The following is a 14370-nucleotide window of genomic DNA, read 5'->3' on the forward strand; positions in this document are numbered from 1 at the left end:
TCCTCAGGAAGAGAAAATTGTTTATTAATAGTTTAGCAATTGCCAGGGCTGAGCTAAGCTCCTACGGGCAGCCCTTATGGTAAGACCATGAGGCCGGTGATAATCAGTTTTAAAGTTGAGGAAATAAATGAAGGTCCAGATAGAATCCATGACTTGCCCAACATCACCCCGCTCTAAGAAATAAACCAAACCAGTTCCCTCCCAATCCACCATCCATCGTCTTTCTTCTGGACTGCAGAAGGCTGCTGCCTTGCTTGTGTTTCCTAGGAACCTCAAGTAGAGCCTCAAATTCCTAATCTGTAATAGCGGAGGTCTCTGTACCTGGCCCCGCTAGAGTCTGTTTGTTATATAGTACAAGCTAGCAGATCATTGTCTGGTTCCCAGGACAGGGGCTGGTCGTCAATCCTTAGCTGTTCAAATATGCCGTATGTTTTACCGCAACTGCACGTTTCAGTCTCCTATGCGTGGGATCAAAGACACGCATCTGGTGGAGGGAAGCTACCTGAGGTTACCAGGGATGGAGAAACTGAGTGTGGAACAGAGTACCTGGTTCTCAGGCAATCCACTGAAGGCCCAACTTCTCCTCCCCACTCGTTACCTGCCCACCCTGTCCGAGGCCACCACCAGCCGGACTTTGAGGCAACCTCTTGAATCTGCCCCCTTCCAGGCTGGAGACAGCAAGGTCAGGTACCCCTCCTTCCTCACCAGCATGCCTGACTTTTGTTCATGTCTCGATGACAGTCACACAGCGGTTCAACTAATTCCCAGTGTTTCCTTCGGTCCTAGGGTGAGAGGGCGGGGGCAGCCACAGGCTTTAGGATTCTTATCAAGCCCTACCTATGTGTTTATTAGGAGCAGGTTTCAAAAAAAATTATGTCTAAAAAGCATCTCAAAAAAAGCACCTCTCATCCTTCCCGTGGACCACATTACCTTCCTTCTCTTCCCTTCCTGTGTCCGATTCTTTTCGACCCCATAGACTGTAACCTTCAGGCTCCTCTGTGCATGGAATTCTCCAGGCAACAATACTGGAATGGGAAGCCATTCCCTTCTCCAGGGGATTTTTCCAACCCAGGGATTGAACCCTGATTTCCTGCATTGCAGGCAGATTCTTTACTGTTTATGCCACGAGGGGCGCCCCCTTGATGATGAAATCTAATTCTAAAACTAAAATAGCTATCAGCTGGTATAGGATAACAACTTACTTCATCTAGTAACAATATAATTTACATTGTAAAAGCCATAAACTGCCCCTAAACAGTCTCAAAAATATAGAAGATATATCATGAAATTGCATGAACATGGAGCATCGAGTCCTTCCTAAAGCCTGGCCAACCAAGCACAGCCCACTGGTGAAGATGGCCAGAGGGCTACAGAAGTCTTCCTGTATACACGTGACTTCCTTAAAAAGGCTGCTTTCACCTATTTTTAATTTTTTTTTAAATTGAAGTTTAGCTGATTTACAATGTTATCTTTTTCTTTTTTGGCTGTGCCGTGTGGCTTGTGGGTTAGTTCCCCGATTGGGGATTGAATCCAGGTCACAGGAGTGAAAGTGCTGAGTTCTAACCACTGGTCTGCCAGGGAATTCCCATATTATCCTGTTTTTTTAAATCCCGTTCTTTTAGGTGGTATTATACCCCTGTCCTGATAACAAATAGTGCAGGAGATTGGCAAGTGCAGAACGAGGGCTGAGGTCACTCTTCAATTGGCTGGTGAGACCCTCGCTTCACTACTGGCCTCAAACAGAACAAAGATGCCAAGGACGGCATCCCCTTTGTCTTTTTTTCCCAAGAGAAATACTTTATTCTGAACTGAAAAGTTGAGTTCTGGCCAAGGACGGCACTTTTTAACCACCAACAGCCCCAGAGGGTTCTGAGACCGTGGCTTAAGTTCAGATGCCAGATTGTTTTTGTCTTCTTCTGCTGGTGTGAAGGCTGGCAAGCTGATCTAATGAGGCCTTAAGAGTCACAGATACATATTTGTTAACAGGCAAAATGCCGTTTCCCTCTTCAGATTCTTGGTGGCATGGGAACAGTACAATTATTTTAAAAATCTGCTCAAGTTGTCTTTTTGAAAATTTGAAGCAAAGTGTTGTTTCCATACATCATGAGGAAGACAGCTTAAAAGGTTTCAAGGCGCCCAGTATCCAGAGCTTCTAAATATCTCCCCTCTGATGGTCTCCCATCCTTAGAACAGCTGCGCTTCCACAAAGCTCTCTCCCATGCCCTTCATTTGCTCCTCTGGGAGCAGCGAGGGCCCAGAAAGGAACACAGACTACTCTGGGGTCCTAGGAAGCAATGAAGCCAGGATTTGACAGCCTTTTCTGATTTTCCACTAGATACACCTGTCCCAGGTACTGTGGGTCCTGGCCAAGACCTCTGAGAAGTCACCTGTTTGTAGCAAACACAGACCTCCCCAGCTCTGCCTTCCTTCCGGGCGATCATACCACGCAGCACTGAGTCAGCGCCTCCGAGCACGGGAAACCACTTGGTAAGACACAAGGGTTAAAAAAATAAGCCGCATGACATTTATTTTGTCTTGTTAACATTAATATCTGTAGAAACATTTTTATTGTCAGTATAAAAATTAACAGGTTTTATTAAATACTTTCTCCAATTTCATAACACGTTAAAAATCAGTGTCATCCGCATTCATGTTGCACAGCCAGAGCAGAGTGAGAAGGTGTTTTGAAAGCAAAACACAACACGTTCATACAGAACGAACACCATGGCAGTAACATGACATTGGCATAGGGCGGGATCTTTCGGTGAGATCCTGCCAGAGGAGGCGGAAGCGATCCCTTAAAAAGATGGAAGGATCCCCCAAACTATCAGCAGAACAACTCAGTGTTTCCATTTTCTCCGACAGGGCGTGAAGATTCTAAGAGACTTCTCTGTTGCCAGTAAATCTGGAAGCTGTGATGAAGATTCGCCAAAGAGAATGCAGGCTGATCTGATCAATGTGCAACTTGGCGGGGAGAGGGGCAGAAGGCCAGCGGCTGGACAGAACATTCTTTTAGCATCTCGATGAGAGTTCCTCCTTTGAGGAACAGATTAAGGCATCTTTTTAGGAGAACGCTGGTACCGTTTGTCTTGGGGAGCCCAGTGAAAGGTTTATGGGCCCAATGACCAAGCTGCACCAAGACAACACACCTTCTCATCAATGGGCTCTTTCATACGGGCAGTTAGGTGGTTAAAGACCAATCATCTGACAGCAGAGCTGAAATACAAATAAACCAAAACTTCACTTCCCCCAAATTAGTCACATTTTGTAAATATTTCTCTTTTCAGAGGATCTGGTAACTAGTTAAGTTCAAGCAAGAGATTAACTAGTCTGGTGTGCTGCCTGCATAGAAATGCCACTTAAATTACCAAAAAAAAAACACAAAAAACGATTGTTTTGTATATTACCAATTCATTAATAAATTAATGTCATATCATTTTTCCCTGAAAGCAAAAGTACTTTTCCACCTCTGCTCGGTGAAAATTAAGAAATTCTATGTAAGAAACAGCATTTAGCAAATAGCTATTTTTTAAAAAAAGAGAGAGAGACCAATTTTCTAGGTGCGCTGGGACATCCATTTAAAATCAATACAAAAAATAATTCCTTGTAAATATATAATATATATTTATACATAATTTGAATATATTTACATACATCCAGCACCTATATACTGCAATTGTGCTCTATAAGTGTGCGCTGACATATATTTTCTCCAATTATTACAAAATTCACAAGGCAGGCAGAACGGGTGTTTGCCTCAAGTCCGGCTGGTCCACAGCCAGTACCCACGGTGGGTCACAAGCACGTGGCGGCCCATGGCAATCCATTGCCCCCACAACCTTCTTGTTCTCCTGGTGAAGATTACAAGTCTCCAACTGGATAAATTCTTTACACGTGTGCTGATCACTTTTCCAAATATTTACTCCTCTGATCCATATATACAAGCCAAGCCAACAGGCTCCTGGAGGCAAGGCCCCCCCTGCTCAGTACAGCTAAGTTCCTGATGCCACCCTGTTTGGGGACAGGGGGACAGGCCCATTCATGTTTTAACACTGCCGTTTCTATGTGGATACTGAGGAAGGCAGGGTTCGTAAGGCATGGGGTCCGGAGAGAAAACAGAATCATCTCCCGAAGAGCAAGAACTCCTTGTGTCAGGGTAACTAGGTGAATATTGTTCAAGAAGCTGACTGAGGTCCAAGTATTCCTGAAAGAAGGGAAGAGAGACGTTTTATTTCATCTCGGGTCAGGATAACAAGGTGAATATGGTTCGAGAGGCTGACTGAGGTCCAAGTATTCCTGAAAGAAGCGAAGAGAAGACTTTTATTTCAAACACAGGCTCTTGGGATGTTGATATGGGAGTCAGGACAGGATGGGGGCACCCCCAGCAGGGAGATACCCACCCAGCCTAGCTCCCACAAAGACCACCTTGAGACCCTGACTTTATCTCCTCTAGGTTACCCTTCAATAGTTACAAACTATTGCCAAGTGGGGAACCCTAATACCCAGCTGAATGGTCACCTCGATGGGCACAGACCCCAGGACTCGTTGATAGACCACATGGTTCAAATCCATGCCGAGCAAAATGGGGAAGATATAAGAAGCTGTGGAAGTCCAGGACCTCCTTCCAGTGCTGAGACCCTGAATATTTATGTCACGAATTACATCTTACTATTGTAGCTTCTAGGATAATTTAAAGGGAATATGTCTTCATTCAGCGGGTAATTTCACAGATGCAATTCATTACTCTCAGAAGCTCTCTGAGTTGAAAATGTAAACAGGTTCAAAAAAGGCTTGGATAGACTCATGTGTGTTACATCCATAATGGACAGCAAAAGAACAGTTCAGGAAAACGCAGGCTACATTTCAAAGTTTTGCAGGTTTGAAATTCAAAAAGGGCTCTTCTGCTCCCTGAAGCTGGTGCTGCTCTCGGAAAACCCACCCAATGGCCCCCAGATAATATTTCTTTCGACTTAAAACAGGGTGAAAATCTTCTACCTCCTCTTGTGCAGCCCGTGAGCTAAGAATGGCTTTTAACTTTATGAAATGGTTGGGAAAAAGGGGGAAAAAAAAAAAAATCAAAAGACGAATAACATCTCATGGTATTAAACTATGTAAAATGTCCTAAAATTTAAATTTTAGGGTTCATCCAGTTTTATCTGAACGTAGACACATTTATTCATTTACACATTGTCTGCGCCTGTTGCTACAGAGATCCACAAAGAGGCCCATGAAGCTAAAAATATTGACTGTCTGGCCCTTGACATAAAAGGTTTGCAAACTATGAAAAGATTTTTAAACTGGGGCCCTACTGGGTCTCACTGCCTCATCCAGGCTAGCATGTTGGGGTGCTTCTGCTCACACCCCCAAAAGCCAAGGAGTATACCATGATGCGTGGTTTTGCTGAGAAGGGGATAAAAAGGTGTAGACCACAGCACAACTAGCCTTGGTGTTATCAGAGAAGGGCCCACAGAATGTTGGCAACTATACATTTTAACAGACAGGAAAAAAGGAAAAAAAACCCAACCCACCCCTATAATTCATCACCAGGTTTGGCAAGAAAAAGAGTCCCCATCCAAGAATGGGGGATGTGTCAGCTCCAACAACATCAGCATGAACCACACGACTGGAAACAAACACGCCCACCACATCAAAAGAGAACTTTTTTGCTTACAATGATAAAAAATGAAATTTTGTCCTAAATGGAACCATTTTTCTCCAGCATGTGGTAATGATTTTCAGAAGGAAAGAACTTCGATTTTTATATCCGTTGGACAATATGGCATTCTGCTTTTTTTTTTTTTTTTTTTCAATTTTAGGATGCTAGATGTAAGTTTCAGGGTGAAAACAGGCTCACTTTAAATGTAAATATATAAATAAATGGCATAGAGCATGGATACAGGATCATTAAAATGGAACTTTAGTGCTTTTTCAGTTTCTAACTGAAGCCATAAATGTTCAGATCTGATAGGGGAAAAAAAAACCTAGAGATATCAGTGAATTCCAAGTCTAGGGTTAAAGGAACTTATACTAGAAACAACAGTTTTGGCAGGAGAAGAAAGTTGGTTGTTTTTTTTTTTTTTTTCCCCTTGAACTGTTCCTTTCCTTTCAACTTCTGAAGGTCAGCTGTATTCATTTAAATGCAATCTCTCCCTTTATCAGCCACAGTCAGACACACAGATAATATTCCTGGCTTAAGGCTTCAAATCACAACATTTAATTATTTTTAAAAAATCAATCTGAAACTATTAAATACATTATTTTAAAATAAATGTATTCTTTTCCTTCTAAAATGTTTAGGCAGTTTTAATCTTTTCTGTTGTTATTAAGACAATTGTGGGGGTTTTCTCCCCCTGTCTGGGGGAACACTGTTCTATATCCTCATTAAATATCTCTAATTAATTCACTATTTCTCTCTATTGTGGGTTTTTTTTCTGGCTTTGATGGGTTTATCACCTTTCCTGCTCACATCACTTTCTTTCTACAACCAAAGATCACTCTCTCTGCATGAAGTAGCCACTGACATGGCTGAGTGTGGACAGTGAGTGACAGAAGGGGGTTTCTTTTGTTGTTATAGGTTATAACTGTTTTATAGAAGATACATATTTTATCAAAAGTTTTCACTCATTAAAGGAGTGACTCTGTATGTATACACTATGACCATCCTGCGTTATATAGAAGCTGGAATGGCACAACTTACTTCATCCCAACAAGTTCATTGGTAATGGACCACCAGCAGCCCTCAGAGTAATGACCAGCAGCCCTCAGAGTAATGACCAGCAGCCCTCAGAGTAACGACCAGCGGCCCTCAGAGTAATGACCAGCAGCCCTCAGAGTAATGACCAGCAGCCCTCAGAGTAATGACCAGCGGCCCTCAGAGTAATGACCAGCAGCCCTCACGCTAATGAGCAGGGCAAGGAATCCAACCAGCACAGAAACCCCAGCTCCCTCCCACTCAAATCTAAATGCTGCAGTTTTGGACATCTTTTTCCCCTTCCCCATCTTCCTACACACACACACCGTGGACCCACCACCCACATGCCACAGTGAGGGGCAGCCTCAGGTGGGGCCCTTTGTGTCTGGTTTTGTGAGTCGCAACTCTCAAGATGAAGTTCCAAGAAAAGTCAGGGTTTGGGAGAAACATGGTTTCAGTCTATCTGAGCCCTGGAACAATGATAAACTGTACCCCAGACTTCCACTGGGGAGGCTGCATTTCAAAAGCTATACAGGGGTTCCCCAGCAAGGACCCTTGGCTTCTGGAAGGAGGCTCTTACCTCATTGGTTGTGAGTGTGAGAATTCGATCCAAGTCTTCTACCAACTGCTTGAAGGTGGGTCTCTGTGAGGGTACCGCATGCCAGCAGTCTCTCATCATCATATACCTGGAAGAGATGGATTTCCTTGGTGAGTTACTTCCCTGAGGACTAGGGGTGTGGCTATAAGCCACTCTTAACAGTCAGTATGGAGAGATGTCCTCAGTTATGAAAATGTATCAGAACTGCCCTAGCAACTGAATTAGGAGGTGGTGATCCACTCTGCCAAAAGAGACACTGCTTAGTTTCTCTGTAAGGCACTTTGATTTACAAAAACATCACTTTATGCAAAATGCTTTAGGACAGTATCTACACCATCAAAAAAGACACTTCTGGGAATTCCCTGGTGGTCCAGTGGTTAGGACTCAGCGCTTTCACCACCAAGGACTGGGCTTCAATCCCTAACTGGGGAACTAAGATCTCACAAGCGATGTGGTACGGCCAAAAACCCAAAAAGACACTTCTGTTTTCCTGGTTGACTTCCAGTATCCCTGTGGCAGTGACTTATAAAAGGGCATCACATTTCCACACTTCTGGACACTGTGGGAAGAGCCAGGTAGGGGTGGGTGGGAATCCAGTTTTCCCTCCCCACACACCCCTGCCAGGACCAAAGCTGCTCTACTGTTATCTGCCTGACACTCTGGACAAAGGTTCCTCAGTTTTGAAAAACTGAAGTTTGATAAGCACAACATTAAGGCAAGGTTCTTATGAATTAATCTGTCGTCACTGAGCTATGCCTTCACTTCCTGATTAACTCCTGGACAGGCTTAGGCTCCCAGGCCTTATCTTGACGATGGGTTTCGACAGACCCTCTATAGTAGAAAAAGCCCCAGGAATGACAAGGAGCACAATAAATGCCTTTATATAATATACTATAAAATGTGACCATTCATCTGATGCCCACTGTGCACCGAAAAGCACTCATGGGATTACTGATATAAAATCCCCATGAAACAATACCCAAGAGACTGCAGTCTCTGGAACAATCCCTCTCCTTAGTTGACACTGGGAGCTGGGAGGAGAAACACCTTTTCAAAGCGCTGATTTTACTGCACAAGACGCTTGTCACCAACACAAGTAATTCCACTTAAAGTACAGGGTAGGTTTTGCTTGAAACCAGTTTTATAGTCAGATCAGGATTAACAGTCAGACTATATTAGCACCTGGACAAATTTTTAATCCTCTGCACTGAAATATGGCTAAAATATAGATAAGCAGACACTAGTTCATTCACCCTGAGGGCTGTGGTCAAAATCCATCTATAATAGCAATGGTCACAAAGAGGCTGCAGAAGCACCCACTCTCTACTCACAGTGCAGAGGCCACAGACCACTCATAAGAAATGGAGGCAGCCCCATGGGTCTCAGGCTTGTGCATGAGGGAAGGCTTGATGTATCTTCCTCTCACAGCGAGGACAGCACAGTGGCCCAGGAAGATTACTGTGGGGGCTCACTGTGGATGGCTGGGAGCCCTCGGCCAAGCACTCAACACCTCAGTGGGGTAAAGCTCACGCCACACCACCTCAGGAGGATGCTCTTTCTTTTGGACAGTCAGGCCTGTCCATGGAACTCTCTATCTCAGTTCTGGGATTGAGCCCAGAAGTCTCCGCTATTCTTTTTCTCAGGACGTATTTAGAAACCTGGGGGCCTAAGGAAACGGAACCAGCCAGGAGAAGCGTTAGTGGCGTGGTGGGTCCCCTTGGGGCATCAGGAGAGACAAGAGCCCTTACAGTTCGTTGGTGCAGTTTGCTGGCTTGTCCATCCTATGTCCTTCCTTAAGCAGCTTAAAAAGTTCCTCCACGGGAATCCCTGGGTAGGGCGAACCCCCTAACGTGAAGATCTCCCACATTAACACCCCGAAGGACCAGCTGCAAAGAGGGGAGAAAACAGCATTAGTAACCCATCTGAATCACAGAAACCTAAACACACCCAGTTAAGAAAACAAACTCCCCCGTGCTTCTTACATTCAAAGACAAATGACCGGGGCCCTCCTGCAGTTCATCCAACCTGCCCCTTCCTGCCCCCAGAAAGCATCCCCAGATGACAATGAGGAGATATTCTGATGGAATTTTCCATCAGCAGACAACAGATAAGTGATGGTAAACCATCACTCTTGGGGGAGGGTGGGAAGGGGAAACAAGGGATGGAAATTTGGTTCTTTCTTCCTCCGTCTACCACTTTCAAATAAAACTCTTTGTCTTTATGCAGCGTTATCAACATGAGCTTCTATGCTGGAAACACACCCTCACTGATTCTATTAGGGTGAGTTTCAGAAATGAAACTGACTTCAGTTTTGTATACAGCAAGAGAAGCAGCTCACTGCAAAACTGGAAACCACAAGGCTCTCCTTCTAGGACTGCTGAAGAGAACCAGTGGCCGTGGCACGGGCTCCATGCCTGCGCCAGAAACCCTCCTGCCCACACAAGAGTAGCTCAGCTAACTTTTTAACTTTTGGAATAATTATAGATTCACAGGAACTTACAAAAATAGACCAGCGCGATCCTCTGTACCTCTCACCCAGTTTCTCACAATGGTAACATCTTTCCACCAGATTTCCAAAGCTAGAATTCTAAAATACCGCTTGGAGCCTAGCCCTGATGGTATTTTTAAGCGTATCATAATTGAAATACTGTAGAGTTTTCACTCTATTGCTGTAATGTTATCAAGGCTGCAAAGACGAGGTTGGACATTTTTCAAAGGATAAACAGGGAGTAGGCTCTGTGGAGATCCCCTGAGTGGATCTCATCCCAACCAGCCTCCCTGTTAGGACAAACCTAGGATGGGGAAAATACGACAAACCGCTCTCAAGAAGGAAAAGTTGAAGAGCGCAAAGAACATGCCAACAGCTTGGCAAATTAGATGGCAGCTTTGTACTTGCACATCCGTGAGTGAGTTCAAGGGGGGAGCTTCCGCTCTGGCAGGAGCAGGTTAGCGGTTCCACCTCCCGTGTGCTTTGAAGCCAGGCAGATTAGTAACAGAGCATTGGTTACCAGCCTAGCAGAAAATCCGTCCTTTCTAAGGCTGGCTCCTGCACCTTCTCTGCGTGTGTGAAATGCAGCAGGCACCAAAGAAGGAAGGAAGGCGAGGAACGGACAAGATTTCTGCAAGTCAACCCCAGGGAGAAGGCAGCGACAAGGGAGTTACTCACACATCGCTCTGATGGGTGTACACTCTGTCGAAAAGGGCTTCGGGAGCCATCCACTTGACCGGAAGTCGGCCCTGCGAGCGTGGAAGAAATGTCAAACCCAGTATACTAAAACCACTTTACTTTAGCAGCCCTCACTGGGCTGTGCCCTGTTTATTTTAAGAGCTGACACTCTAATGGTTTTTGCTGGAGAGTCATTAGTGAAAAAAATATGCTCCAAAGGGACTATGCAGAGTGTGGGTGATGCACAGATACGGACATGTTGATAAAGGGTCGTTTCCTCGTGATCATACATCTTCCCCAGCACGTTGACACACCCTGGCCCGTTTCTAGGTGAAAATTAACCCAGAAACTCACAAGCTCCAATCTTTGCTAGGGAATTTCCGGACGAGGAGCCTTGTGAAGATCCTAGAGGCTGATTATTCAGTATATAAGACTGGTTCACTTTTACTGAGAGAGTCTTAACTCTTAGTAAGAGTTAAGCCTGAATTTGCTTATTGAGAAGTTTGTAAGGAGTAAAGCCAACGAGCAGGAATAAAAAGGCATTGGTTGTTCTAGTTCTGAACGTTATCTTTCACCTGGAATGCTCCGTGCCCCCAACACCCTCCCACCAAATCATCACCGTAGACTCACATTTGTGGTCTTTTTGTAATAGTCTATATTGTTGATATCTCTGGCCAGTCCAAAGTCAGCTATTTTCATCACGTTGTTTTCTGTTACCAAAACATTTCTGGCAGCTAAATCTCGATGAATGCACTGAAATTAAAAAAAAAAAAAAAAAAACTTCTTTCAAAATGCTGTAAGGATAAAAAGGTAACACAAGCACTTCTTACAATGTAGACAGAAAATACAACTGAAGTCAAAAATTGGTGTTTCTTTTCTAATTAAAGACTAAGGCCCCAACTATTTCAAAGAGCAAAGGTAGATAAGAAACCACATGCCTTTTTAACTTCAGTTGACTGGCATCCTTCACATTGTGAAGACTCAAATGGAATTTTTTCCTCTCTGCAGTTCAGGACCCTGTTTTCTTGCTCATTTTTGAGGCTGTCCCCCTGCTGAGTTCCACCCCATCCCTTCTCTTGGCTCACTCTCCTCCTCTCTCCCCACCCCTTCAGATTCCTTGGCTTAACTCCTCTCTCCCTCAAAACAGAGGACCTGTCCCATTAATTCTGTATATTTCCATACATCCTCATGGCTCCCATTCTTAGCTACATAGGAAAGATCTTCAAATTCTTATCTCTATCCTGACCTCTCTCCTGGGATCCAGATTCTCACTTTTATCAGGCTACAGGACATTGCCACATCCCTTTGGCACCTTAAGTTCAAGGTCTCTACTCTTATCTTCTTGGTCTTTTTCATACACACCTGTGATATACACACCAGACTTTTTTACACACTCCTCCCAAGTTCTTTTTGATTTCAACTCCCAAATGCCTCTCCGATCTGTCCACCCAGCTCCCTTCCCACTGCCACCAGCTTAGTCCGGGGTCTCATCACTGCCCACCCCCGTGCCCCACAGGAGGCCACAATGTCTGCACGGCAGTCTCTGTGCTTCCAGACTTAGCCCTGTTGCATCTTTTTTTCTGTTTCCCTCAAATTTCGTTTCTGAAGGAGCTGGTCATATCTGTTCCGGGCTTATATCAAAATCACTGCCTGTCTATCCAAATTCTCTGTCCAGTTCTCACCCAACACCTGGCCCCCACACAGGGCCCAACCTATATCTGCCACATACACAGGGGCCAGGCACTGAGATGCTTACTGCAGGGCAGTCGATTCATGGTACTGATGCGATCTCTTCAGTCTCAGAAAGCTCTAGTTCTTGTAACTTCTATATTTCCTTTCTCAAATGATATGCTTTTGTAAGCTGTTGAAAGCATTTTAGTTGTACTTTAATATACCAAAATTTCATCAGGATACATAGTAATTGGGGTCCCAAATCATCACCTCCTGTTTTTGGAAATGTAAGGTAGACAGAAGTAAACAAACATCCCTAACAAAGCCTTTTACACAGGTTCTGGGCAAAGGCAAAGTATTATATGAAGGAGAGACTCCTAGCAACCCCTCTGATATGGGTGAGATGGGGCTGATTTTAGATAGATACTACAAGAAACAGGCCATTTTAAAAAGAAGCAAGCCAAACTCTCCCTGAAGAATGAATTAGGAATCATTTCTTTCCACCCACCCTCCAACTAGTCCTTGTTTTAATCCCCGTCTGTGGCCCCCTGGATGGGCTAAGGTCATTGAAGAGAAAGCAAGAGAAGCCCACACGCTGCCTGTGCCCGGCCAGAATGGAAGCAGGAAATGTGAGAGCTCCCAGAAGCCGCCCGGGGATCCGGTCGGGGCAGGAGCCGGGTTCCTGGTTTTGGAGGCCTCTTCAAATGGAACTTCCAAGTCCTGGGCCAAACTCTCCCGGTGGTGTGCTCCCCGCCGACAAGACTCTGTGCGTTTGGCAAGCCATGCGGTCAGAAGAATCTGGCTCCCTGTGCACGGGGCTCCGACCACACATAAGGGCTCAACTCCGAGTCACCGTGATGGCGACCTCCATTTTCACTGTGAAAGCCAGAATCCATCACCAGCCTCCTGCGTCCCGGGGGGCTGGGAAACACCAAAGCCCACCCTCTGGGCTGAACAAGAAGAGACTTGGAACCAGTACCCAAGAAAAAGAAAATAATCAATGTCAAGCCAAACTTCCATCATCTGCAGAAATCTGAGTTGTTCTCCAGTGCAAAGAGCTGGCCGTTTTATATAACTAGAGCTCTTTGGAATATCTGGTATTCCTTTTTTTTTCTTTAAATAAACGAAGGTCAATGGGTCCCTAAGGGAAGGAAGACGAGTACCTCTATGACCCTGACAGTGTGCTGGGTGCCTCTGCACAGCTGATCACATTAAATTTCCAAGGCAACTTATGAGATGGGTGTTATCATAGCCATTATAAAGATGAGGAAGCTAAGCTTAAAAAAAAAAAAAAAACCAGCAAAAATAAAAACAGCTGTTAAAAGTTAAACACCTTGGAGGTTTAACTGTCCTTAAGATTTTATAAAAAAGAAAAATTAGTGTACTTTACACTAAAAATAGAAAGGCTTGCATAACTAGGATAAGGCTCAAATACCACGTCACCCACTGTGTTACTGTACACATCACAGTGTCTCTTAACTTGTCCATCTCCAGTGTCTCCAGCTTAAGCGCAGGACTGCAGGTTCATCTCTACACGCCCAGCACAGAGCCTGACCCCATCAATGTCCACTCAGCTGAATTTCTAATTACACTCCATCAGCAATGAGCCAGATGTCACAGCCAACAGTTCCTCAGGTCTCTAACAAACACATTGCCCTCCACTGGGACAGAATCCGTGTGGCACAGCTAGGATCTGACCTGTCCCCTGCTTTTCCATTTTCCACTACCCGAAATAAGCCCTCCAGTTTTAGAAGCAGGTTCCACTCAGGGCACCATCCTTAAGATCCTCATCTAGAACCTGCTTAAACCTGTTCTAGGTCTTTAATTACAGGTGGCCTTTGGCAAAGAGCTTTGGAAACACGACTGCAAAGCCTTAGGAAACAGACTCTGTCCCCTCAATTCCACCCTGGGTTGGCAAATGAAGCCCCAGCACACGGCATTTCTCCTCATCTTCTTGGTCTTCTTTATATACACCTGTGATACACACAGAATCCTTTACACTCCTCCTGAGTTCTTTCTTATTTCAACTCCCAATGCCTCTCCAGCGGTCCTCTTCTTGGTCCAGAGAGGCAGGAATATCTGAGAGCAAGATAGCTGAGTAGAAAAGCAAAACGCCAGGTCTGGGACCAGCCTCTTTATTCTCTGAACTGACGAGTCCTCATCTCAGAAATGAGCACAGTGACATACACACACCTGGGCTCAAAGGTTTCCTGGAGTTTCCTAACAGCCCCCAGCATATTTACC

General features: G+C 44.8%; 1 protein-coding gene across 15 annotated transcripts in view; it reads right to left on the minus strand.

Moving 5' to 3' along the window:
* Window positions 1-2501: 2501 nt before the first annotated feature.
* Window positions 2502-14370, minus strand: part of FGFR2 (fibroblast growth factor receptor 2) — a 107519-nt gene continuing 95650 nt past the window's right edge. For 12 of the 15 annotated variants that reach the window (XM_019953097.2, XM_070780952.1, XM_070780951.1 and 9 more), the window contains 5 exons: window positions 11086-11208; window positions 10456-10526; window positions 9038-9175; window positions 7272-7377; window positions 2502-4204 (listed from right to left, as the gene is read on the minus strand). In XM_019953097.2, the coding sequence (XP_019808656.1) occupies window positions 4040-4204; window positions 7272-7377; window positions 9038-9175; window positions 10456-10526; window positions 11086-11208 (603 nt within the window). In that variant the 3' untranslated portion in view covers window positions 2502-4039. Of the gene's footprint in view, window positions 4297-7271; window positions 7378-9037; window positions 9176-10455; window positions 10527-11085; window positions 11209-14370 lie in introns of all 15 variants that reach the window. The other 3 variants (XM_070780955.1, XM_070780954.1, XM_070780947.1) reach the window with 1 other exon arrangement.

This window comes from Bos indicus, chromosome 26 (assembly GCF_029378745.1).
Source record: "Bos indicus isolate NIAB-ARS_2022 breed Sahiwal x Tharparkar chromosome 26, NIAB-ARS_B.indTharparkar_mat_pri_1.0, whole genome shotgun sequence".
In the NCBI taxonomy this organism is placed as follows: Eukaryota; Metazoa; Chordata; class Mammalia; order Artiodactyla; family Bovidae; genus Bos; species Bos indicus.